This window comes from Rhinoderma darwinii, chromosome 2 (assembly GCF_050947455.1).
Source record: "Rhinoderma darwinii isolate aRhiDar2 chromosome 2, aRhiDar2.hap1, whole genome shotgun sequence".
NCBI classification, from domain to species: Eukaryota; Metazoa; Chordata; class Amphibia; order Anura; family Rhinodermatidae; genus Rhinoderma; species Rhinoderma darwinii.
Genome location: NC_134688.1, coordinates 315,649,474 through 315,675,399, shown reverse-complemented (window position 1 = coordinate 315,675,399; position 25,926 = coordinate 315,649,474). Strand labels below are relative to the sequence as shown.

Sequence of the window (25,926 nt, the reverse complement as noted above, 5' to 3'; positions counted from 1 at the left end):
TGGATTGATTAATCCCAGGAGTATAGCTAGATGAAGTACCTGGCAGATCCCTAACAGGAGCTAGTTCCCAAAATTGCAGCATTGCAACATTGGGTTAAAAGCCCTCGCTCTAGTGAGCTCTCAGCATCCCCCCCTCCTTTATCCTGGCTAGTGCCGGGATAAATGAGGGGTTTGAAAGGTTTAACCTCCTACACTGTGTGTCGCCATTTTTTGAGGTAACCCACAGTGTAGTAGGTTAACATACAGTAGTAAACACACACAAACACTAACATACATTGAAATCTCTTACCTGCTCCTGCCGCCGCGGCTCCCTCCGACCCGTCCGCTCCCTTTGCTGCCACTGTTCCATGTGCACTTGTCCGGAAGCCGCGACCGGAAGTAGTAATATTACTGTCCGGCCGCGACTTCCGGTCCACAGGAAAATGGCGCCGGACGGCGCCAATTTCGAATAGGACTGTGTGGGAGCGGCGCATGCGCAGTTCCCACACAGACGCCGTACACGGCAGTCAATGGGACGGGAGCCGTTCGTCGTCCCTATGGGACTGTGGCTGCCGTATTCCATGTCTGTGTGTGTCGTTAATCGACACACACAGAAATGGAACAAAAAATGGCAGCCCCCATAGGGAAGAAAAAGTGTAAAAATAAGAAAAAGTAAAACACAAACACACAAATGAATATAAACGTTTTTAATAAAGCACTAACATCTTTAACATATAAAAAAATAATTTGTGATGACACTGTTCCTTTAAAGGAACAGTGTCATCACCCAAAAAAATTTTCATATGTTCAAGATGTTAGTGCTTTATTAAAAACGTTTATATTTATTTGTGTGTTTGTGTTTTACTTTTTCTTATTTTTACACTTTTTCTTCCCTATGGGGGCTGCCATTTTTTGTTCCATTTCTGTGTGTGTCGATTAACGACACATACAGACATGGAATACGGCAGCCACAGTCCCATAGGGACTGCGAACGGCTCCCGTCCCATTGACTGCAGTGTACGGCGTCTGTGTGGGAACTGCGCATGCGCCGCTCCCACACAGTCCTATTCGAAATTGGCGCCGTCCAGCGCCATTTTCCTGTGGACCGGAAGTCGCGGCCGGACAGTAATATTACTACTTCCGGTCGCGGCTTCCGGATTTGTGCACTTGCACCAGCGGCAGCAAACGGAGCGGACGGGCCGGAGGGAGCCGCGGCGGCAGGAGCAGGTAAGAGATTTCAATGTATGTTCGTGTTTGTGTGTGTTTACTACTGTATGTAAACCTACTACACTGTGGGTTAGCTCAAAAAATGGCGACACACAGTGTAGGAGGTTACATCGTTCAAACCCCTCGTTTATCCTGGCACTAGCCAGGATAAAGGAGGGGGGAATGCTGAGAGCTCACTAGAGCGAGGGCTTTTAACCCAATGTTGCAATGCTGCAATTTTGGGAACAGCTCCATCTAGTGACCAAAAATGGGTAGTATTATAAATTAGAAATAATTTATAATATTTCCTGGACTCGTGCAAAAAAATAAAAAAAATTTGAACAATGTTTAATCACCCACACACTAAATGTTTAATTTTTTTAAAAAAAACATGTTTTTCTGGCAACACATTCCCTTTAAACTTGCCCTTAACCAAGATGGCAAATGTTGCATCGTGTGGAACCATCTTGTTTCCTGTTTGGGCCTACTTCAGACCACATGGAATACCAAACAGTGCTTGAGTATTGTGACTTGTTCCAGTCTCCTGCTCCTGAGAACTGTCTTTGCCAGACTGTTCCTACTTCCTTGCTATTTACTACTACTCGTGTTCCACCCTCCAAGCACTGTTCCTGGGGACGTCTCACCGGGTTCTGCACTGTGCTCCGCTCGCTACTTCTGACCATAGGATTCCAGCAGTGTTCGCCAGTATCGTAACAGGATACTCAAGCCATTTTCCATGGAATCCGCCAGAGAAGCAAGTTTGGAGGTTCGTGTGAACAATATGAACTGTTTGCTTACTAACATCTTTGCTGACATGCAAACTTTAAAGACTAAATATTTGGCGTTTGAAAATCAAACAACCCATGATGTTCAAGTTTATGGACAAGCTACACAGGGTTTACAAGGCATGGTGGCTCAGCAAGCAGAGCTGATCCGGGAACTTCAGAATCGAGTTGTGACACCAGCCTCTTCATCTACCCTGCCGCTTCCACCATTCAGGTTTGGTGGGGATCGTGACAAATACCGTGGATTTATAAACCAATGCAAGTTATATTTTGGTGCACATCCTGCTCACTTCCCTACTGATAATTCAAAGGTGCTGTGTATTATTATGCTTCTGACACATAAGGCTGTAGCCTGGGCAAGCCCTCTTATTGAAACCAACGATGCTCGGCTTGATGACTTGGATGCCTTCCTAGCAGCCATGAGCCAAGTATTTGATGATCCTAACCGGTGTACTACAGCAGAAGCAGCGTTGATGGCTCTACGTCAGGGCAGACGCTCTGTTGCCGAATATGCCACAGATTTCAGACAGTGGGTGATGGATACTTAGTGGAATAATGCTGCAAAATTAACATTCTTTAAAAAAGGACTATCTAGTGCACTTAAGGACGAGTTAGCACGGGCTGAAGCTCCCACAGAGTTTGATGATTTTGTACACCATTGTATTCGAATAGACACTCGGCTGTCAGAGCGTCGACAAGAAAAATGGGGTTCTACCTGGTCCCGTAATAATAACTATTACTCGTCTGCTCCAGCTTCCACTCCTAGAGACTCTGAAACAAAGAATTACCAAGAACACCAAGCTGAACCTATGCAAATTGACAGTATACAAAAGCGTGAAAGTGCCGACAGAAGAGAACGAAGGTTTTGAGAAAATCAATGCTTCTATTGTGGTAAAACTGATCACTTCCTTATCAATTGTCCATGTCGTCAACGCAAGATGGTGGCGGTAGTAGCAGATCATGACTTCTCTGATGTAGAATCTGTTTCTTCTGAACAAAGGCCACCAGTGCATGCACTCATTCATTCAGTCTCCTGCACAGCACCCAATATTAAAAAAAACACAAAGACACTCACTGCTTTATTCCCATCAAGTTTAGAATTGATTCTCAATGGATATCCGCCTCTGCCATGGTGGACTCTGGAGCAAATGGGAACTTTATGGACATTTCTTTTGCTAATAAACATGGTGTAAAATTTCAAGAGAGACTGTCACCCATTCTTATGGAAACTGTAGATGGATCCCCTCTGAACTCAGGTCCAGTTGATCAAGAGACCTATGGAGATAATTATGAGACCTAATCACCATGAGGTTCTATCTTTCCTATTAATTTCATCCCCACATTTTCCAATTATTTTTGGACTACCATGGCTGCAGGCTCAGAACCCTACAATTGACTGGGAAACCAAAGAAGTGTCTTTTCCATCGGAGGTCCCCTCCTCAGAGTCTTTACCAGAACAATCTCACGAAAAGATTGAAGGGGAGCTTGAAGTATCTCCTAAATTACCTCCTCTATATGACGAATTTACTGATATATGTGACAAAGAGAATGCTAATAAACTTCCTCCACATCGACCTTACGATTGTCCGATTGAACTGTTGCCTGGAGCAGCTATACCTTTTGGATGCATCTACCCATTAGCAGAGCCGGAACTGAAGGCTCTTAAAGAATACATAGATGAAAATTTAGCTAAAGGTTTTATTCGTCCATCTTCATCGCCAGCAGGTGCACCTATATTTTTTGTTAAAAAGAAAGACGGCTCTTTGAGACCTTGCGTTGACTATAGAGAATTAAACAAAGTCACAATTAAAAACCGTTACCCTCTGCCATTGATTCCGGAGTTGCTGGATAGAGTTCGTCAAGCTAAAATATTCACCAAATTGGATCTTCGAGGTGCATATAATTTGGTTCGCATTAGACCAGGTGATGAATGGAAAACAGCGTTTAGATCACGTTATGGACATTATGAATATCTGGTCATATCTTTTGGACTTTGCAATGCTCCTGCAACCTTTCAGCATTTTATTAACGATATCTTCAAGGACTTGTTAGATCAGTTCGTAGTCATCTATCTGGATGACATATTAATCTTTTCTAATTCTGCAGAAGAACATCAGAATCATGTGAGAATGGTGTTGGAGCGTCTGGAAGCATATCAACTCTATATCAAGTTGGAGAAATGTGAATTCCATCAAACGGAAATACAGTTCTTGGGTTATATCTTTTCTCCCCTAGGGTTACACATGGATTCTAGCAAGATTCAAGCAATTAGAGACTGGCCAACTCCAAAAAATGTGAAAGAGGTCCAACGATTTGTAGGATTTGCTAATTTCTACAGACGTTTTATCAAGAATTTTTCGGGCATTATTACACCAATTACCCAATTAACAAAGAAAGGGATACCTTTTGTGTGGTCTCCTCAGACACAAGATGCTTTTTTCAATCTGAAAACAAAATTCACAACAGCCCCTATACTGGTTCATCCTAACCCTGAAAAAGCGTTTATTGTTGAAGTGGATGCTTCAGACTGTGCAATAGGGGCTATTCTATCACAGAGAACTGGAGAGAAAGATTTGCTGCACCCTTGTGCTTACTTTTCTCGAAGTTTGACTTCTGCTGAAAAGAATTATGACGTGGGGAACAAGTAACTCCTAGCAATCATTGCTGCTTTCAAAGATTGGAGACATTATTTAGAAGGCACAGCTCAACAAATAGTGGTTCTAACTGATCATCGTAACCTTGAATTTGTTAGATCTGCCAAATGTTTGTCTCCCCGCCAAGCCCGGTGGAGTCTGTTTCTAAATCGTTTCAACTTTGTGATCTCTTACAGGCCTGGTTCCCGAAATGGTAAGGCCGATGCCTTATCTAGGTTGTTCTCCAATGACTCCTCCTCGACAGTACCACCAACAACTATTCTTTCCGAGTCCAATTTCCTGGGGGTGATCCATAGCAAGGACTTGCTTGATGAGATAAAGGAAGCCTATGAGACCGACCCAATTCTTTTGCACCCACCAGATGAAGTGTCCCTAACTTTCAAAAATCAAGTATGGACTAACAAGCACTGCATTTACGTTCCAGAAACTGTAAGATTAAACGTGCTAAAATTAATGCATGACTCTAAACTAGCAGGTCACAAGGGGATTCAGAAAACACAAGAATTTCTTTCCCGCTTCTTTTGGTGGCCCAATTATCAAAAAGATGTGAAGAAATATGTTTCTTCTTGCAACACCTGTGCCATGTAGAAAACTCCTCGTACCTCACCCATGGGATTATTGCAGCCTCTGTCAATTCCATCTCGTCCTTGGGGATCTATCTCTATGGACTTTATTGTCGACTTACCAGTCTCCAAAGGGAAGAATTCCATCTTAGTAGTGGTTGATCGGCTCACTAAAGCAGCCCATTTTATTCCTTGCCCTGGACTACCTTCTGCTAAAGAGGCTGCTGATCTTATAATTCAGAATGTGTTTAGTCTTTATGGAATACCAGATGAAGTGGTTTCGGATTGCGGAGTACAATTCACATCAAGATTCTGGCGGAGTTTTTGCACAGCACTCGACATAAATGTCAGTTTGTCTTCTGCTTTTCATCCCCAGTCTAATGGTCAGACTGAGCGCACAAATCAAACGTTAGAACAGTATCTCCGATGCTACATCTGCCATTTACAGGATGACTGGGTCAATTTGCTTCCAATGGCGGAGTTCTCCTACAATAATTCTCAGAATGCCTCCACTAAACAAACACCGTTTTTTGCAAATTTGGGTTACCATCCCAGTATTCTTCCTAATCTTCCCAGAGAAACTTTTATTCCTGCAGTGACTGACAGAATACAATCACTTCAACAGAATCTGGAAATGCTAAAAATTACATTATTAATTGCCCAGGAGAAATATAAGGAAACAACAGATAAATCTCGTAGACCTTCTCCAACCTTCAAAGTGGGAGATGAAGTATGGCTTTCCACCAAGAATCTGAAACTTCACTTACCTTCAGCAAAATTGGGCCAAAAATGTATTGGTCCTTTCAAGATTATTGGACAAGTAAACTCAGTGGCTTTTCGTCTCAAACTTCCCAGACCAATGAGAATACATCCAGTGTTCCATGTATCCCTACTGAAACCTGTTGTTCCAAATCCATTTCCAGGACGCCACCTGCCTCACCCTGATCCTATCGAAGTTGATGGACAAGAACATTATACTGTTGAAAACATCCTGGACTCCAGGATATTCAGAAATCGGTTGCAATATCTAATAAAATGGCAAGGATATGGCCCTGAGGATAATTCGTGGGAACCCATAGGCAATCTCAATGTTCCTCGACTGGTTAGGGAATTTCACCAAAGATATCCAGATAAACCAAGTCAAACATCGTCCTGAGGCCGCTGTCGAAAGGAGGGAGTAATGTCAGGATTCTGTTGTTGTACTGCAAAATTACCACTAGTGGCCGCTGTTTTACACTTTGAAGAATTGTGCTGCACTTTTACTCCTTACCACTGGAGGCTGCTGTTTTGCCCTTAAACTTGCCCTTAACCAAGATGGCAAATGTTGCATCGTGTGGAACCATCTTGTTTCCTGTTTGGGCCTACTTCAGACCACATGGAATACCAAACAGTGCTTGAGTATTGTGACTTGTTCCAGTCTCCTGCTCCTGAGAACTGTCTTTGCCAGACTGTTCCTACTTCCTTGCTATTTACTACTACTCGTGTTCCACCCTCCAAGCACTGTTCCTGGGGACGTCTCACCGGGTTCTGCACTGTGCTCCGCTCGCTACTTCTGACCATAGGATTCCAGCAGTGTTCGCCAGTATCGTAACAGATGTCTTCATCTTCTCAATTTTCAAACATTTCTACACCTATAAATGAAGATACAATTCTTATGGTGCCACACACTACGTCCCTAAATATAATAGCGCCATACACTACACCTCTGATTATAAAAACACTGTTTCCCTGATTATAATATAACCATAAACTGTGTCCCATACACACACACACACACACACACACACACACACACACACACACACACACACACACACACTGTGCCTCCTGCAGATAGTGCCCCCCATAGAGCCCCTTGTAGACAGTGCTTCTCATAGAGCCTCCTTATCGGCAGTGCCCCACATAGAGCCCCCTGTAGACACTGCCCCCCCATAGAGCCCCTGTAGATACCCCCTGTAGATAGTGCTCCACATATAGCCCCATCCCTTGTAGATAGTGCTCCACATATAGCACACACCCCTGTAGATAGTGCTCCACATATAGCCCCCACATACAGCCCTACCCCCTGCAAATAGTGCTGCACATGTAGCCCCCACATACAGTCCTACCCCCTGTAGATAGTGCTGCACATATAGCCCCCCAAATACAGCTCTACCCTTTCTAGATAGTGCTGCACATATAGACCCCCACATACAGCCCTACTCCCCTGTAGATAGTGCTGCACATATAGCCCCCACATACAGCCCTACCGCTCTGTAGATAGTGCTGCACATATAGCCCCACACATACAGCCTTACTCCACTGTACATAGTGCTGCACATATAGCCCCTCACACTTTTAGCAAAAAAAACTTTACATACTCACCTAAACCCGTTCTCGTGCTGTCTTCTTGCAATGCAGGTCTGTGGGCTGAACGATGTGGCACTGATTGGCTGGGCAAGTCATTCTGCCCAGCCAATCAGCGCCTTTCTACTTTGCATCATTGAAAGGCGCTGATTGGCAGGCTGCCTTACCCTGTCATTCAACGACGCAAGCGTCGCGACATCGAACCGCTTAAGTCAGTGAAAGGCGCTGAATAGCGGGGCACAGAACGTGTCCCGTCATTCAGCACTTATGAATGTAATTGTACCTGTGTCCTATAGATGCAGGTACAATTATAGTGCAGGAGGGGGTGGCGGCGGCTGGTTTCAGTGGCGCCGCTGCCCCATCTAAAAGTCAGCTGAGCGTCACCTGAGGCGAGATGCTTATCTCGCCTCATGGACGGTGCGGCACTGTCCCCAAACCATCACTGACTGTGGAAACTTCACACTGGACCGCAAGCAACTTGGACTGAGTACCTCTCCACTCTTCCTCCAGACTATGCAAAATTTACTTTCATCCGAAAACAGGACTGGACCACTGAGCAACAGTGTTGGTCCACTGTGTTATATTAAGTCCAGAGTCAACACCGCTGTCTACCAGGAAATTTTAGAGCGCTTCATGCTTCCCTCTGCTGACAAGCTTTATGGAGATGCTGATTTCATATTCCAGCAGGACTTGGCACCTGCCCACACTGCTAATAGTACCAATACACACACACACACACACACACACACACACACACACACACACACACACACACACACACACACCACACACACGCAATTTGTAAGGAGCAGCACTGTAGCTTGGAGGAAAAAACCTTGCGGTTGGTGCAGAGCTTCAAGGGAGCGACCTTCTCCCCAAGTAATGCAGTAAAAGAAGGTGGGAAGCAGTACTCAAGTAAAAAATTATTTATGCACCACAACAAACAGCAGCAATGTTTTACTCTCACAGTGAGAGCTTATTCAAGCAATAAAAAATAGTGTATACAGGGTGTATATAAGGAGCTGATAGCTCATTAACAATAAATGTGGTCAATTATCAAAAAATTTATCATACAATACAATCCCAGAATGCAATATATCAAATAACGGTATGATCGATACAGTAATAAAGTGCAAAGTGTCATATTCAAAACTTCATGTGTTATAGATACATAAATGTTATTAGAAAACATAAAACTTGTTAAGTGCATCATTACAAAATCACATGTGTAAGACCCATATTCTACTTATAAAACAAAACAACACTCACCACAGGGCTGCCATCAGGGCAGTAAGGCTAGTACTGCCTTCAGGGGCCCGGCCACAACAATGAAAAAAAGGGGCCCACCTACTTTTTAGCTGCTTTACACATTTGAAGCGTTGTAGAAAGGAATGGACCCTGCAATGTAATAGGGCCCATTCCTTACTCTGAAGTAACTAACGCTTAGAGGAAAATGCAGCATGTAAGCAGAAGTTGCGTGTGCAGAGAGCCCGCCCACCAGACACATCCTTCTCTACGCTGGTGAGTGATTCCCCCCTTTCCATTCTGCTTCACATCCCTCCTAACCCCACTTGTACAATATATAAAGTATAGTATGCCAAAAATTAACTAAAATTGTTTCCGTAGCAATTTTTTTGAGCAGTTTTACCACCATTTTTTAAAATCACGGCAAAACAGTGTGATTTGTACCGCGATTATGAAAATTGTCTAATAAAAGGGAACAAAACATGATATAACAGTGCTGTTAGGCTATAGTCGAAGTGCGGCAAAATCAAGTTTTTGCAGCGATTTTGCAAAAAATGGGATTTGGCCGCATTGTGTAAATAGACTAAGGCCTTATTCAGACGGTCATGCTCGGTCTGTTTTATATCAACCATGTATCGGCCGTAATTCCCAGACCGACCACAGTTCAGTTCCACATAGTTATCTATGACGCTAGGAGTCTCTTACTCTCTGTGGGAATACTGTTCCATACTGTAATCATATTTTCCGTATGGGATCGGGGACCGTATTCCCGCAGAGAGACAGGGACTCCTAGCGTCATATATAGGTATGTTGCTAGGGGCCCGGCTCCCTGAACTGTAGTCAGTCCGGGAAATACGGCCAACATACGGTCCGTATATCACAGACTGAACACGGACGTCTGAATAAAGCCACTTCAGAAGTGGCGAATTTGTCTCCTATGTCTGGTGCGGATTGCGCAATGAAAATTCACTACAAATTACAATATAAGGCTATACTCGAGGAACGTGCGTAAAATCGGCCATTAATAATGGAATTTGCACCCGTGTGGGACCCGTTTTCACGGATCCCTCATAGACTTGAGTCTATTGAGGGATCTGTAAAAACGGACATAAATAGGACATGTCCTATTTTTTCAGGGCCCTTCACACGGTCCGTTAAAACATGGAATTTAGGATGTAGTGCTGATTTTTAAATCAGCAGCATGCCTATTATGTTGCAGAATTGGAACATATTTTACCCTTTACAATGCAAAGGGTTAATTTGCTGCAAAATCTGTAAGGCTACATGCACACATTGAGGAATTTGGTGCAGAAAATCTGCATCAAAACCGCATGTAAAGGCAGGTAATTCTGCAAGTAAAATCCGCACCTAAGGGCTTGTCCACACAGAATTGCAGCAATTCCGTTGAAAGTAGCAGACTTTCCGCTGCGAAAAAAACGCACTGTTTCCTGTAGTTTTCACTGCAGAAAATGGTGCGTGTTTTGCTGTGTTATTCAATGAAAAATGCAGCAATTCAGTCTACTTTCTGCAGCAGGAATTGACATGCTGCGGTCTGAAAAATATGCACTGCAGGTCAATTTCTGATCTGAATTTTTACGCAGCGTGTGGATGAGATTTGTTAAATCTCACCCACTATGCTGCTACTGTATTCTGCTGCGTTTTTTCCGTCCGCAATTCCGGATGGATAATATGCAGCAATTCTGCAACGTGTGGACAAATTCCACAGCGTTTACAGTCACAGCAGAAAGGGTGAGATTTAGTGAATCTCATGCCCAAGCTGTGGGAAAAAAACACAGCGTAAATGTTATTAAATTGACCTGCGGTGCGGAATTTAATTCAATGGGGATGCAAATCCCGCAACAGAAAGTCAAGTGTTGCGACTTTTGTGGCGTATTTGCACCGTTTACGCCACAAAAATCACAACGCCGATAAAAATCAAACAAACATACTTACCCATGTGATCGCTGCAGCCAATCACAAGCTACAGCGTCACATGGCCTAAAACATCATCCAGGGAGGCCGGAGCGGACGTCAAAGGAGGAAGGGGGTAAGTATGTGCGCTTAGTTATGCAGCGAAAAAACGCACCACCATTTTTGGGATAGAAAGTCCCGCGGGTTCCAGGTCGGATACGCTGCGTGGTTTTTATGCAGCGCATCTGTCCCGTGGGAATGCGACCTAATAGTGCATTCTTAGGTGCGGTTTTTACATTTTGATGTGGAAATACAGTAGGTGCAGGTTTTATGCTGCGGATTTGTTGTTTTTGATTTTTTTTAAAAACTGGTCAGATACAATTTGCAAGCGGAAGCGCAAGATAAATTGACATGCTGCAGATTTTAAAATACGCACCGCAAGTCAAATTATATGCAGAAAAAAATCTGCGACATGTAGATGAGATTTCCTCATTTACTTTGCTGGTACTGTATTATGCTGCATATACTGTATGCCGCACGGAAATACATGCGGAAAATCCGCACATAATACGCATCGTATGCTTTTGGTCTAACAGAGTTTTTATTAGCGTGTTGGATTTGATACGAATTTCGATGATAGATGAGGTTTCCGCAACCCAGTTCACATGCTACGAAACATATTCAGCGTGTATTTTTGTCCGCACCATGAAAAGAAATCCAGCACAGTAATAAGTAGCATGCTACTTATTTTGCACGGAAAAGCAGAGGATAAGTCCCTTTGAATGACAATGGGACTAATTCCCGTGTGGATCTGCTACATACTTGTGGCACATATACGGCAGAAATCCAAGGGTAAGCCTCAGATTTTTGCTGTGTAAAAACATATTGAACTTTGATGGCAATGTAAGAAAGTTAGTGCTCCTTATATCCTCGCAAGTGCTTTCCCCTCTCTTAAAGCGCCCTTCACATCGTGTTATTGCCCTATGTTTATCATAGAGAAAATCTCAGAACGTACACTATAAACAACGCAAACAAAAATTCATAGGGCTCCATTATGTCCTTTTAGCCTACGTTGGGTAGGTATACGTTGGTATATCTTCTTGTTTTTTTGAAGGATGGAATAGCATAGTAGATTATGCTATTCCATACTGAGAGATCCCACAAATAACTGTATACCACTCCTGACATTACTATGTGGACAGTGATGTCAGGAGCGTCCCAATGCTGGAGTCCCCAGACAGAGCATCACAAACGCTCTGCCGTGTACTTTCTCCCTGGGAAAGCTCTTGACGACTCTGGTCATTTATGTAAAGTGATGTCTGGAGATTCTCTACAGGGCTGGAATCCCTGGCCAGAGCGTTGCTGACTCTGGCCATGGACTCAGGCTTTGCAAAGACTCTGACGTCACTTTACGTACATGGACATCAGGAACAGCGCCAGAGTCCCTGGGCAAAGTGCTAGTAGAAGCTCTGCCCGGGGGCTCCAGCCCTGGGAAAGCTCCTGACAACACTGTCCATTTATAGACAGTGATTTCAGAATTTTCCCCTGGGCCATTCCCCTGGGCTCATTGAAAACAATGGGGGTGTATTACACTATCTATGGGGGGATGTATAGCACTGTCTACAGTCGGGGGACTGTATAGTACTGTCTACAGAGCACCCTGTATAGAGCCCCCGTGTAGACAGTACTATGCAGCCCCCCTGAAGACAGTACTATAGACCGCCATGAGGAATTTCTGGGCCCCATACAGCCAAGTTGTCTGGGTCCCCCCTCCAAAACTGGGGTTCGGCAACGGAAATTGTGGCACTCACGTTTGTACGTTATACGCATTAACTGATTTTGGTGCTGATGTCAATTAGGCCCCATGCACACGACCGTGTTTTTGCGGCCGCAATTCCCCCGAAAATCTACGGGAGAATTGCGGCCCCATTCTTTTCTATGGGGCCATGCACACGACCGTAGTTTTTGCGGTCCTTGCACGGCCCGGGAGGCCACTAATTTTGAATACTACGTGTGAATCTAGGCACCTTTAAGATTTAGCTTACAGGCCAAAACAGTCACGTCATTCTAGAGGTTGGTGGGGTCCCAGTGATGAAAACTTATGACATTGCTATTTAATTCTTTAGTTTACTTTTGTTTGAGTTCCTTAAATGTTCATAAAGATCAAGTATTTTTCTTTCTCATAGGGTAAACCAAGACCACAAGTTCATTGGACTAAAAATGGACAACCGCTGGATCCAAAACAAGCAAGTGTTAGGAACGGTGAAAGCGACACCATTCTTTTTATCCGTAAAGCTGAGCAGAAGGATTCAGGAATTTATGAACTCACAGTTAAAATTGATGACTTAGAGGATAAAGTGAACATTGACATAAAAATTGCAGGTAACTATTTATAAGAGAACCTGGTTTAACACCTTTCAGGCTTCCCTGGTGGTTTAGGGTAGTGGAGGGGTTAAAGGGGTTTGTTTCCCGAGACCCCTAAAAAAACCTAGTTCCCCTACTGTAGTTGAGCTAATGACAATATCCCTACAAAAAGAATTGGTACTTGCTACTACTCACATTTGTTGCATGGCTGTTTGTTTACTCAGCTATCTGCTGACTTAATATCCCACAATGCTTAGCACTTGTTAAACATTGCAGGTATGCGCTATTTAATATTTATTAGAGAGTACAATGGGGACCACACATGCGGGTTCCCTGCGGTGATAATACACGCCCCCAAACTAAATATCACTAGTGACGTGCCGTATGTTCGGCCCTGTGATTGGTATACGGCATGCCATTAGAGGCAGAAGAAAACGTGATGTCACAGGTCATGTGATGCTCAGTGAGAGCCGAGAATGAGAGCCTTTTTTAATAAAACTAAGTACATTACAATATTAGAGCAGAGTAGACCTTTTTATTTTTTTTACATTGTGCTTGGTGGAAAATGGCTTTGTTTTTTTGAGCTTTTAATATTTTTTTATATTTTTAAAAATGTATCTTGGAAAACCCCTTTAATGCCAGCTTCTCTGGTCATCTAGGGTAGTGGAGGGGTTAATGCCTGCTTTCCTGGTGGTCTAGGATAATGGAGGGGTTAAAGGGGTTTTCTCACGAGAGACATTTATGACACATCCAAAGAAAATGTCATAAATGTCAGATAGATGCGGGTCCCACCTCTGGGACCTGCACCTATCTCCAGAACGGGGGCCCCTAAACCCCGTTCAGCCACTGTGTGCTGCGGCTGAAAGAGGTGTTTTCCGACCATGAAAAACTTTATATGGTTGTGAGTTATGTAAACAGCGTAACTCGATGAGCTACGCTGTTTCCGTAACTCCAATAGTAGTGAATGGCAGTTACAGAAGCAACATAGCATGCGAGCTACGCTGTTTCCGTAACTACCATTAAGTTCTATGAGACTTACGGAAACAGCGTAGCTCCGCGAGTTACGATGTTTACGTAACTCACTACCATATAACGTTTTTCCTGGTCGGAAAACACCTCATTCAGCCGCAACATAGAGCACCGTTCTGGAGATAGGTGCAGGTCCCAGAGGTGGGACCCGTATCTCTCTGACATTTATGACATATCCTGCGGATGTGTCATAAGGGCACATTCAGACGTGGCGGAATTGCTGTGGAATTCCGATGCGGACAGTCCGCAGTGGAAATCCTTAGCAGACAGTTTATCCATTGGTTTCCACACCTGTTTAGTTATCTTCGTGCAGACGTTGCGGATAACTCCACTGCAGACCATAGGCCGCGGTGTGGAATTTTCAGTCCACAGCATGCACTGTCTGTTGCAGAGAAGAAGCGTAATTTCACTGCGTATTTCAGCCTTTACAATGCAAAAACTGAAATCTGTGGCAAGACCGCTGTGTTTTCTGCAACGTCTCAACCACCTGTCAAATATGCAAATGTTGGTGCAGATTCGTTGCGCAATTGCCCCAAATCTGCACCAACATTTGCAGCGGAAAAATTCACCAAACCAAAAAAATTATACTCACCTGGGCCCCATTCCCGTGAGGAACGGAGCTCTTTCACAACGCAGACAGGATCCTTGCTTAGGCCGGCGTGATTATGTGATGTCATCATGCTGGCATGTGCAGGGAGCCTTTCTTTGATAGGTTGCAGGCCGAACGTGGCCTATAACTCCCTGCTCAGCCATAGTGAACAATGGTATCTGCATCCTAAGGACGCAGATACTATTGAATGTGGCTTCACTACTGTTGCAGCAGCTATAGTGGCTGCTAGCGGCACCACCGGGCATGGGGGTGCGTGTCAGCGGGCGGCACAGGCCCCCTTATGCCGCGGGCCCCATAGCAGCCGCCACTGGTGTTTGTGGTTTTACCGGAGACAATAGCTAAGAATGCTGCGCTATTGTCTCGGGTAATCTCGGACGGATCTGCGACTGAGGCCCCTAACAGAGGCTCCAACGCATATTTATAGAGGCCTTAGAAAAGCAACACTAGTACTCTAAAAGCACATAGATACAAGACATCTGAGCAGATAAGTCCAGCAATAATCAGAACCTAATTTAGCAGTTAACCACAGTCCTATGTTATAAAGCATGGAGACAGCATATAAGGTACAGTATTGTGTCACCAGTAGTGACCATATACATTATAATGTCCGCTTAGTAGCCTCCACACAGTATAATGCCCCCCTCCCCTGGCTGCCACACACAGCCCCCCTTCTCTTGTATGTAATGCCCCCCTGTAGATTGTGTCATACAGCCTAGACAGTGCCATAATCCCCCACCTCCTCCTTGTAGACAGTGCCATAATCCACCACCTCCTCCTTGTAGACAGTGCCATACATCCCCCCACCTCCTTCTTGTAGATCATGCCATACCGCACCCCACCTCCCCATGTAGACAGTGCCATACAGCCCCCCACATCCGCCTTGTAGACAGTGCCCCCAAACAAAAAAAAATAGTTTTCACCTAGGCCCCGTTCCCACGACGAACTGAGCTGCTCAATGACGGGATCCTTGCGTATGCCGGCGTGATCTTGTAGCCTAGTACAGAGTTTCCCAAACTTTTCGGAATTCAGTCACCCCTGGAAAAAAGTTGCGAGTGTTTGTGTTTTTATGCTTGGTGAATAAATCAAATACACTTCTTTGGATTATCTTGAGTACTGAAGTTCCTTTCTTCGATTGCATATTGATTGTCTCCCTTGGACCTGGGATTCTTTGCTGTGTGCACCACCCATGTTTGGGGAGTTGTCCTTTCACACTTAAAAACTTTTTGTGGCTGTGCTGCTGTTTTCCTCAATACCCTTGTATATAGTGCCACATAGCTCTCCCCTTGTATATAGTGCCACACAGCTCTCCCCTTGTATATAGTGCCACACAGCCCTCCTTTGTAAATAGTGCCACATAGCCCCCCTTGTATAAAGTGCCACACAGCCCTCTCTCCCTTGTATATAATGCCACACAGCCCCCCCCCTTCTATACCGTGCTACACAGCCCCCCTCCCTTGTAACAGCAATCCCCCTATATATTGCCACACAGCTCCTCCCCCAAAAAAATATTGTACTTACCTGTCCCCGTTCCCGCAATGGACGGAGTGCTGCACAGCCTAGAGGTGGGACGCTGGCGCAGACCAGCGTGATGCAGTGACGTCACCATGCCAGCCTACGCAGGGAGTCTAACCAGCGCCTTACAGGCTGCAGGCCTAAAGTGGCCTGCAACCTATGGTATTCATTTGTATCTGCATCCGAATGACACAGATACAAGTAAATGTGGCTGTCGCTACCATCGGGGCCGATGACACAAACGGGCATGAGGGAGCCTGTTCCGCCTGGCCCATAAATGCTGGCAGGGGGCCCTAAGAGGCAATTTTTAAAATGATGGGTAGTTCGGGCCCGAATCGCCCTTATAATCCGCCACTGGCCAGAAACAAGGAAAGTGCTTTATGTGACATTGTGCAAGTATAAATGTGTTTATTTATTTCTTTTATTTTTTTTTCAAAGCATTTTTTTCAGTTTCCTCCCAATTAAGGGTCTGTTCACATCAGTGCTGGCTTCCATTCATCAGTTTAATTCAACCTTTCCGTCAGAGGAACAGATTAACGGAAAGCCAAACGGAAACTATCGCTTCCGTTTTCATTACCATTAATTTTTCACTTTCAGTTGGTATCAGATTGCATTTTTTTTTTTTACGGAAACTATAGTGTAGTCGACTACGGTATTGTTTCCATGGAAAAAACAGACATCTAGTGGAACAGAGGCAAACTGATACATTGCTCGGCTATCTCCAGCAGGGACATAGAGAATGAGTCATTTTGGGACAACCCCTTTAATGGCTAAGTTAGGTTCTGATTATTTTTGAACATATCTCCTTTTCATGTGTTGAATCTATGTGCTTTTAGTGTACTATTGTTGCTTTTCTACTCGCCCATTATTGTTATCAATGTATGTGTATACATTTCATGCACTTTATTATAGGATAACATAAATGTCCAGGTGTATAAGGTGTTTTATGTACATTTCATGCACTTTACTATAGGATAATATAGGGGACCATGTGTATATTGTGTATTACATTAACCATTGGGACAAACTCAGAAGGGTACGTTAGAAGTATGTGTCCTGCTGTTTTATGTGCTTTTAAAATTGATGAAATGATAAAGCACATAAAGCAGCAGGACACATACTTCTAACGTACCCTTCCTAGTTTGTCCCAATGGGTAATGTAATACACAATATACACATGGTCCGCTATGTTATCCTATACTAAAGTGCCCATAGATTGTCACGGTGGCTGGGGGCCCAGAGGCAAGGCTTAGGGTATGTTCACACGAGGTCATTACGTCCGTAATTGACGGACGTATTTCGGCCGCAAGTACCGGACCGAACACAGTGCAGGGAGCCGGGCTCCTAGCATCATACTTATGTACGACGCTAGGAGTCCCTGCCTCCCTGCCGGACAACTGTCCCGTACTGAAAACATGATTACAGTACGGGACAGTTGTCCGGCAGCGAGGCAGTGACTCCTAGCGTCGTACATAAGTATGATGCTAGGAGCCCGGCTCCCTGCACTGTGTTCGGTCCGGTACTTGCGGCCGAAATACGTCCGTCAATTACGGACGTAATGACCTCGTGTGAACATACCCTTAATAGGAGAATGCTAAGTGCAGTGTATTGTACAAGTGATCAAAACAGTAGCATGTTTAAGTCCCCTAGTGGGAAGATTTAAAAAAAAAAAAAAAGATGTTAAAAAGAATATATATATATATATATATATAAAACTTTTTTGGTCATCTTGCTTCCCATGCAAAATGGAAGTAAAAAATTAAGAGTTATTAAAAAGTCGTGTGGACACAAACATAGTAGCAATAAAAACTACAGCCCCCAAAAATATGACTAAAAAAAAGGCATTGGTCTTAGAATATGGCGACACAAAAAAATATATTTTTGCAAAATTGTTTTTTATTTTATAAAAGTAAAACATAAAAAAAATATGAATTTGTTATTGCAGTATTTGTACTGACCTGCAGAATAAAGTTAACATGTCATTTTTACTGCAATGTTGTGCGGTTTTTTGGAAGGAATGTACTGCGGGTTCCAGGTTGGATAAGCTGCGTAGTTTTACGCAGCAAATCCGACTTATGGGAACCCAGCCTTAGGGTGTCTGGTCGTGCCGGGTTACCCTGACTTAGGCTTTCCTTCCACACACTTTTTTGTGGTTCTTTTGTAGGCCAAAAAAAGCAGTTTTAAAACCAAGTTTATAGCAAGTTAAAGTACATGCATTTTATGTGTCCTTGTTTGGAAATAGTTTTTACTACCACACACATCGACATGTTTGTTTTTTGAAGAGGCAAACAAACTATGGAGGCTTATGGGAGAAAAACACCAATTAATGCTGGAAAAAAGGCCAAAGCCAGCCTTTGTAAAAACGCCATTGGGCAAAAAAAAAACACACGACAAAATAAAAATGTTAATTATAAAACACACCAGAAACATGCGTCTCTGCGTCTGAAAAAAAAACCTCATGTGGATTTTGCAGCAGATTCGTTGCAAAATCCGCTTAGAAATAATTTCACTACGTCTGAACATGCCCTAATATTTTAAAACCTAAAAATTGCATTAAAGTATGTGAATTAATTGTTTTTATTATCATTTATAAAATTGAAGCTCCATTTTTATTATTTCTGTCTTTGTATTGCTATATTGTTTCATTTAAGAACGTCCTGGTCCTCCAAAAAGCATTAAGTTGGTGGATGCGTGGGGTTTTAATGCAGCTGTGGAGTGGACCCCACCAGTGGATGATGGTAACACAGAAATTACAGGTTATACAGTGCAGAAGTCAGATAAAAAAACTAAGGTAAACATCTGCTTGGTTTGAATATATTTCCTTAACCCCTTAGTGACCAAGCTTGTTTGGACCTTAATGACCAAGCCAAATTTGTCAAATCTGGTATGTGTGACTTTACCAGAGAATAACTCTGTGAAAGTTTTGAATATCCAAGTAATTCTGACATTGTTTTTTCGTCACATGTTGTACTTTATTTTAGTGGTAAAAGTAGACTGATACGATTTGCGGGAATAACTTAAAAAATAGAAAAATTGAAGAAATTTTGTAAAAATTATCATTTTTCCCTATTTTTAACTGCAATATGTCACATATGTACACACATACTGTACAATTTTTTTTATTAAATATATATTTCCATCTCTTTACTCTATTTTGGCAGCACTTTTGAAAAAAAAAAATAATTTTTGAGCAATTTAGAGGACTTACAAGTTAAGTAATAATTTTATAAATTTTGTAGTACATTTTGTTTTCCTGCACCAAGCCAGGTTTTCATAGGCTTGGTGCAGGAATGGTGTCAGAATGGTGGAAACCCCCACAAGTGACCCCATTTTGAAAACTAGACCCCTTAAGGTATTTATTAAGGGGTGTTGTAAGTATTTTTACCACACAGTTTTGTTGTAAGAATTCATGCAAAGCAGGCATAAAAAAATATAATTTAACTTTTTTCATAAAAGTATCACTTTGAAGACCGATTTCTTTGTAAAGCGACCATGAGAATGAAGAAACACACCCAAAAATCTATCACCCTGTTTCTCCTGTTTTCAAAAATGCCCCCATTGTGACCCTAATGCGTTGCCTGGACACACGACAGGGCCCGAAAGGGAGGGAGCACCCGGAGGCTTTCAGGACTCATATTTTGCTTGAAAATGTTTTAGGCCCCACTGTACATTTGGAGAGGTTTTGAACTACCAGAACGATAGAAACTCCCCATAAACGACCCCATTTAGAAAACTAGACCCCTTAAGGTATTTATCTAGGGGTGTAGTGAGTATTTTGACCCCACAGTTTTTTGCTAAATTTAATGCATAGCAGGTGAAAAAAAATAAAAATTCACTTTTGTAATAAAAGTATCACTTTGAAGACCGATTTCTGTGTAAAGCGACTATAAGAATGAAGAAACACACGCCAAAATCTATCACCCTGTTTCTCCTGTTTTTAAAAATGCCCCCATTGTGACCCTAATGCGTTGCCTGGACACACGACAGGGCCCGAAAGGGAGGGAGCACCCAGAGGCTTTCAGGACTCATATTTTGCTTGAAAATGTTTTAGGCCCCACTGTACATTTGGAGAGGTTTTGAACTACCAGAACGATAGAAACTCCCCATAAACGACCCCATTTAGAAAACTAGACCCCTTAAGGTATTTATCTAGGGGTGTAGTGAGTATTTTGACCCCACAGTTTTTTGCTAAATTTAATGCATAGCAGGTGAAAAAAAAAAAAAAATTCACTTTTTTCATAAAAGTATCACTTTGAAGACCGATTTCTGTGTAAAGCGACCATAAGAATGAAGAAACACACCCCAAAATCTATCACCCTGTTTCTCCTGTTTTCAAAAATGCCCCCATTGTGACTCTAATGCATTGCCTGGACACACAGCAGGGCTTGAAAGGGAGGGAGCACCCAGAGGCTTTCAGAACTCTTATTTTGCTTGAAAATGTTTTAGGCCCCACTGTATATTTGGAGAGGTTTTGAACTACCAGAACGATAGAAACTCCCCATAAACGACCCCATTTAGAAAACTAGACCCCTTAAGGTATTTATCTAGGGGTATAGTGAGTATTTTGACCCCACAGTGTTTTGCTAAATTTAATGCATAGCAGGTGAAAAAAAATAAAAATTCACTTTTTTAATAAAAGTATCACTTTGAAGACCGATTTCTGTGTAAAGCGACTATAAGAATGAAGAAACACACGCCAAAATCTATCACCCTGTTTCTCCTGTTTTCAAAAATGCCCCCATTGTGACCCTAATGTGTTGCCTGGACACACAGCAGGGCCCGAAAGAAAGGGAGCACCCGGAGGCTTTCAGGACTCCTATTTTGCTTGAAAATGTTTTAGGCCCCACTGTACATTTGGAGAGGTTTTGAACTACCAGAACGATAGAAACTCCCCATAAACGACCCCATTTAGAAAACTAGACCCCTTAAGGTATTTATCTAGGGGTGTAGTGAGTATTTTGACCCCACAGTTTTTTGCTAAATTTAATGCATAGCTGGTGAAATAAAATAAAAAAAACACTTTTTATATAAAAGTATCACTTTGAAGACCGATTTCTTTGTAAAGCGAACATGAAAATGAAGAAACACACCCCAAAATCTATCACCCTGTTTCTCCTGTTTTCAAAAATACTCTCATTGTTGCCATAATCTGCTTATTAGACCTGTGGCTGGGCCAAAAAGAGAGGGAGCACCCTTTGGCTTTCAGGGCACAATTGAATAAATTCTAGGCCCCATATCATGCATTTAGAGGCATTGAGCTGCCTGAACAAAAAAAACCACGCAGAAATGACCCCATTTTAAAAACTAAACCCCTAAAGGTATTCATCTAGTGGTGTAGTGGGCATGCGGACCAAAAATGTTTTAAATGAGGAAATAATGGGTATCATTTCAGACACTATGGGTATATAATGTTTTCTTCAAGCTTTTATTACGTTTCCACATGAAATAGAGGAGACGTGGTAGAAGGTTATTTTGTTAGAAATACGCCACATTAATAAATTTGTGCGGCACAGAATAGAAGTGAAGCCGTGTATTCATAACGGATACATGTTGCTATAGACGTATTTGCCTGTACTTATGACTATGTCTTGCTGAAGAAGCAGTTGGTGCCATTATGATGTCATTGTGGACAGAATTCTGTCCTAATATAAAATCAGTCAGAGAGGAAAAAATAAACTGTACTGGAGTGACGGGCAATATCTTCAAACAAATGGAGGAAAATGTATCCAACTATGTTGCAAACTCGAGTCTGTTCACTAGATAGAAGAACACCTGCAGGGCTGTCATGACAAGGATTTTTTTTTTCAGTGACTGGTTGTACAACGTCTCTTTAGCTCCATCAATCCTTATGAGGGACGAATGTGCCAAGTGACGCGGTACACCATAACAGACCCCTGCCCGGCAAGGTAGGAACCGCTATGTGCACAAAACAACCAATCACCTACAGAATATATAAAAGGACAGTGTCCAAAACCATCTATAGGAACAGTAAAGGATCACTAATCCCCAAAATGATGTCAGTATTTCCAGAAGAACCGTAACAAAGCCCATGGTGTATTGATAAGGAACAGCTCAATTATTAGAGATCCTCCAAATAAAAAAAAAAGATCATGCCCGTATCACGGTACAGAATTAGGAATGTAACAGCTGTATGTGGCAGGACATAGTCATAAGAACAGTCAAAATAAAAAAATTGTGGATGTGGGATTTTGTACTGGACAATTAATTCCAGCACTTGATCACCCACAAATAAATAAAAAAAATCATAAGGGGTAAAATTAGTTTCACGGTCTGAAAAAAATGTGCTCTACAACCTCTCCCACAAGAAATAATCCCTACTTGGAAAGCCCACGAACTAAAAAGAAAATATAAAGAAATTGACTCCCTAAAAAGGCCCCCAACCCATTATTTTTTTTTGTGTTAAATTCTAGTAATTTGCAACCGTGTGAAAGGTTTAGAAACAGGGATAGTTACAAAGGGCTGGTTTTGATGGACACATGGGGCAATAAAAGCGGGTATCCCTCCTCCTGCCATGCCTGCTACATACCCGACACCTTTTTTGGGGATATTTTTGGGTCTCAGTGGAGGGAATAGGGTGTAAAAAGTGGCGCTCTGAAAGCCTGCGCACATCCTCAGATTCGCAGGATTGTGCCGGTATAGTGGACTCAAAAAGGAGATGCTCAATGACCTTCTCCTGAAATTGAAGGAAAGTGAGCGTTCCTTGGGCTTTTTTGAAAATAACAAAACTGTTATAGGTAGCAACCTGGATGAGGTAGATTGCTACCTTTTTGTACCAGGCCTTATTTTTGCGCTTCACCAGGTAAGGCTGAAGCACCTGGTCGGAAAGGTCTACACCCCCCATAAATTTGTTGTAGTCTGTTACACAGACAAGTTTCTGCTTTGCAGTGGTAGCCCCCCTCTCCGTAATTGCCACAGTGGTGTCCGTGTGTACGGTGGACAGCATGTAGACATCCTTCTTGTCGGCCCACTTCACTGCAAGCAATTCCTGACTTGCAAGGGCCATGGATGTTCCCTTTCCCAAACGCCTGGACTCCAACTGTTGTGGGAGTCCCACTCTGTTCTTCCGTACTGTCCCACAGGCCCCTGTATTTGCAGCATGGAGGGCTTTATAAAGGGCAACGCTGGTATAAAAATTGTCTGTATAGACGTGGTACCCCTTGTGCAGAAATGGCTCCATTAGGTTCCACACAATTTTGCCAGAGGTGCCAATAGTTTCTGGGCAGCCTGGGGTATAAATTTGGCAGTCCCTGCCTTCATAGATTTTGAAACCGCAGGTGTAACCCGTAGTGCTCTCGCAAACTTTGTACAATTTCACCCCATATCTGGCTCGTTTGGAAGGGATGAATTGACGAAAGGAAAGACGCCCTTTGAAGCTCATGAGCGATTCATCTACTGACAAATTTTTGTCAGGGGTGTACAACTTTAAAAATAAATCATTTAGAAGGGTGATTAATGGCCTTAATTTATTAAGCCGATCATAAGCTGGGTCACTTCTTGGGGGGACTTGGGAATTATCAGTAAAATGCATGAATCGCATTAGGGCCTCATAGCGGTTTCTGGACATCACTGCTGCAAATACAGGGGTAGCGTGGACAGCACTACAAGTCCAGTAGGACCGGACAGAGCGTTTTTTAACCAAACCCATATTGAGGGTAATGCCTAAAAAATTTTTTATTTCTGGGACACTTGTGGGGCTCCACATTCTGGAGTACATAGATGCAGGCTTTTGTAGAACAAACTGCCTAGCATACAGATTAGTCTGCTGGACTATCAAGTCTAGGACCGTATCACATATAAATAAATTAAAAAAATTATAGGGGGTAAAATTTTGGACGTCGACACTAATTCCTGGGGTCGCTTCAAATTGGGGTACTTGGGGGGAAAATGATAGTGCAGGATCCCACATCACGGGAGGGACTGCAACACTCGGCCCTGCACTTGACACCTCTACAGCGACTGACGTATCCACCACCATAGGACTATGGGGTTCAGCGGTGGAATTAGAATCGTCACTGTCACTGTCTGGAACAAATTCTGAAGCGGTGTCTGTTTCGCTTTCAGAAGTGTCGGAACATAGCAAGGCGTAGGCTTGCTCCGCGCTGTACATACGCTGAGACATATTTATAGATGTGTATGTGTATATATATATATATATATATATATATATATGCCCTATAAGTCCTAACCCTAAAGTAAACCTAAAATCCTAAAAACGACACAAATTATTTTTTTTTTTTATATATATATTTTTTATATATTTTTTTTTTTATATATAACAGACGTAAAATTAATTCTAAACGGCCCTAAACACGAACGCTAAACTAGCCCTAACCCTAAAGTAACGCTAAACTAACGGTAAACTAGCACTAACGCTAAACTAGAACTAACGCTAAACTAGCACTAACGCTAAACTAGCGCTGACGCTAATCTAGCGCTGACGCTAATATAGATTTGATATATTATATATATATATATGTATGTATAAGAACGATGATTTTTTATCACTTTTTTTCTTTCTTCACAGCACAGGACTTCTGATTTCTCTCTCCTCTCAGAACAACTACAATGGGAGGAGAGAGAAACACAGCCCATGTCCTGGCTGTGTTTTGAAAATAACTGTCAGTGATCTCTGTGATAGGTTTTATCACAGAGATCACCTGATCAGGGACCAGTCACAACGGTCCCTGATTGTTGCTGTGCCAGATGACGACACAGGTAAGTTATGCAAAGCGCACTCGGGCGCCATTTTGGGGGGGGGGAATCGGACCGTGGGGGGGGGGATCGGACCGGGGGGGGGGATCGGACCGGGGGGGGGGGATCGGACATGAAGGGGAATCGGACGGGGGGGGGGGCGCACTATTTACCCGTTCTCTCTCCTCTCTAAGGAGTTATTCCATGAGAGGAGAGAGAAATGGCGATTATCCGCCGGTTTAGCGTGAACGCCGTGAAATAGCGATTCACGGCGATCACGTGACCAGAGACCACTCGTTATGGTCTCTGGTCGTTGCCCCGAACTAGCTGAGAGAACGGAGCCCCGATCTTTAATTTCGGCGCTACTTTAGGCTAATGCGATCACGTTAAAAGGCGTCGCATTAGCCTAAAGCCCATTAGTGAGGAACGTAAAAAGGCGTACTGTTGGTCACTAAGGGGTTAACATAAAATTATGTATATAAATAAGGCTGTTTTCTGATGATTCAACCCATTTTTCTCATTTTTGATTACTTATTTGTTGCCTGTTGGCATAATCTTTTTTTCTCTACCAACCTTGGCAAAGCCATTTTTTTTTAATATATATACAGAATTTATATATCAGGATACATCCCTTGATTAATAACCCATCTACAGTAATCTTGTACACACAACGTATAATATTTAGGTTTTCATTAAAGGCATTCAGGGCCTTTTTAAAATATTTCAATAATTTAATTCTCACAGCTTTCTCTCGCAAAAAGTTTCATAGTCTCGCTGCTCTTAGGCTAAGTTCACACTGAGTTTTTTGACGAGTTTTTTGATGCGGAAACTGCGCCAAAAAACTAGTCAAAAACTACACGAAAATGCCTCCCATTGATTTCAATGGGAGGCGGAGGCGTCTTTTTCCCGTGAGCGGTAATACCGCCTCGCGGGAAAAAGAAGCGACATGCCCTATCTTTGGGCGTTTATGCCTCTGACCTCCCATTGACTTCAATGGGAATCAGAGAAAG

General features: G+C 42.9%; 1 protein-coding gene across 1 annotated transcript in view; it reads left to right on the top strand.

Moving 5' to 3' along the window:
* Positions 1 to 8,462: 8,462 nt before the first annotated feature.
* Positions 8,463 to 25,926, top strand: part of MYBPHL (myosin binding protein H like) — an 85,033-nt gene continuing 67,569 nt past the window's right edge. The window contains exons 1-3 of the mRNA XM_075851159.1: positions 8,463 to 8,501; positions 12,876 to 13,071; positions 18,856 to 18,995. Of these exons, the coding sequence (XP_075707274.1) occupies positions 8,463 to 8,501; positions 12,876 to 13,071; positions 18,856 to 18,995 (375 nt within the window). The remainder of the gene's footprint in view (positions 8,502 to 12,875; positions 13,072 to 18,855; positions 18,996 to 25,926) is intronic.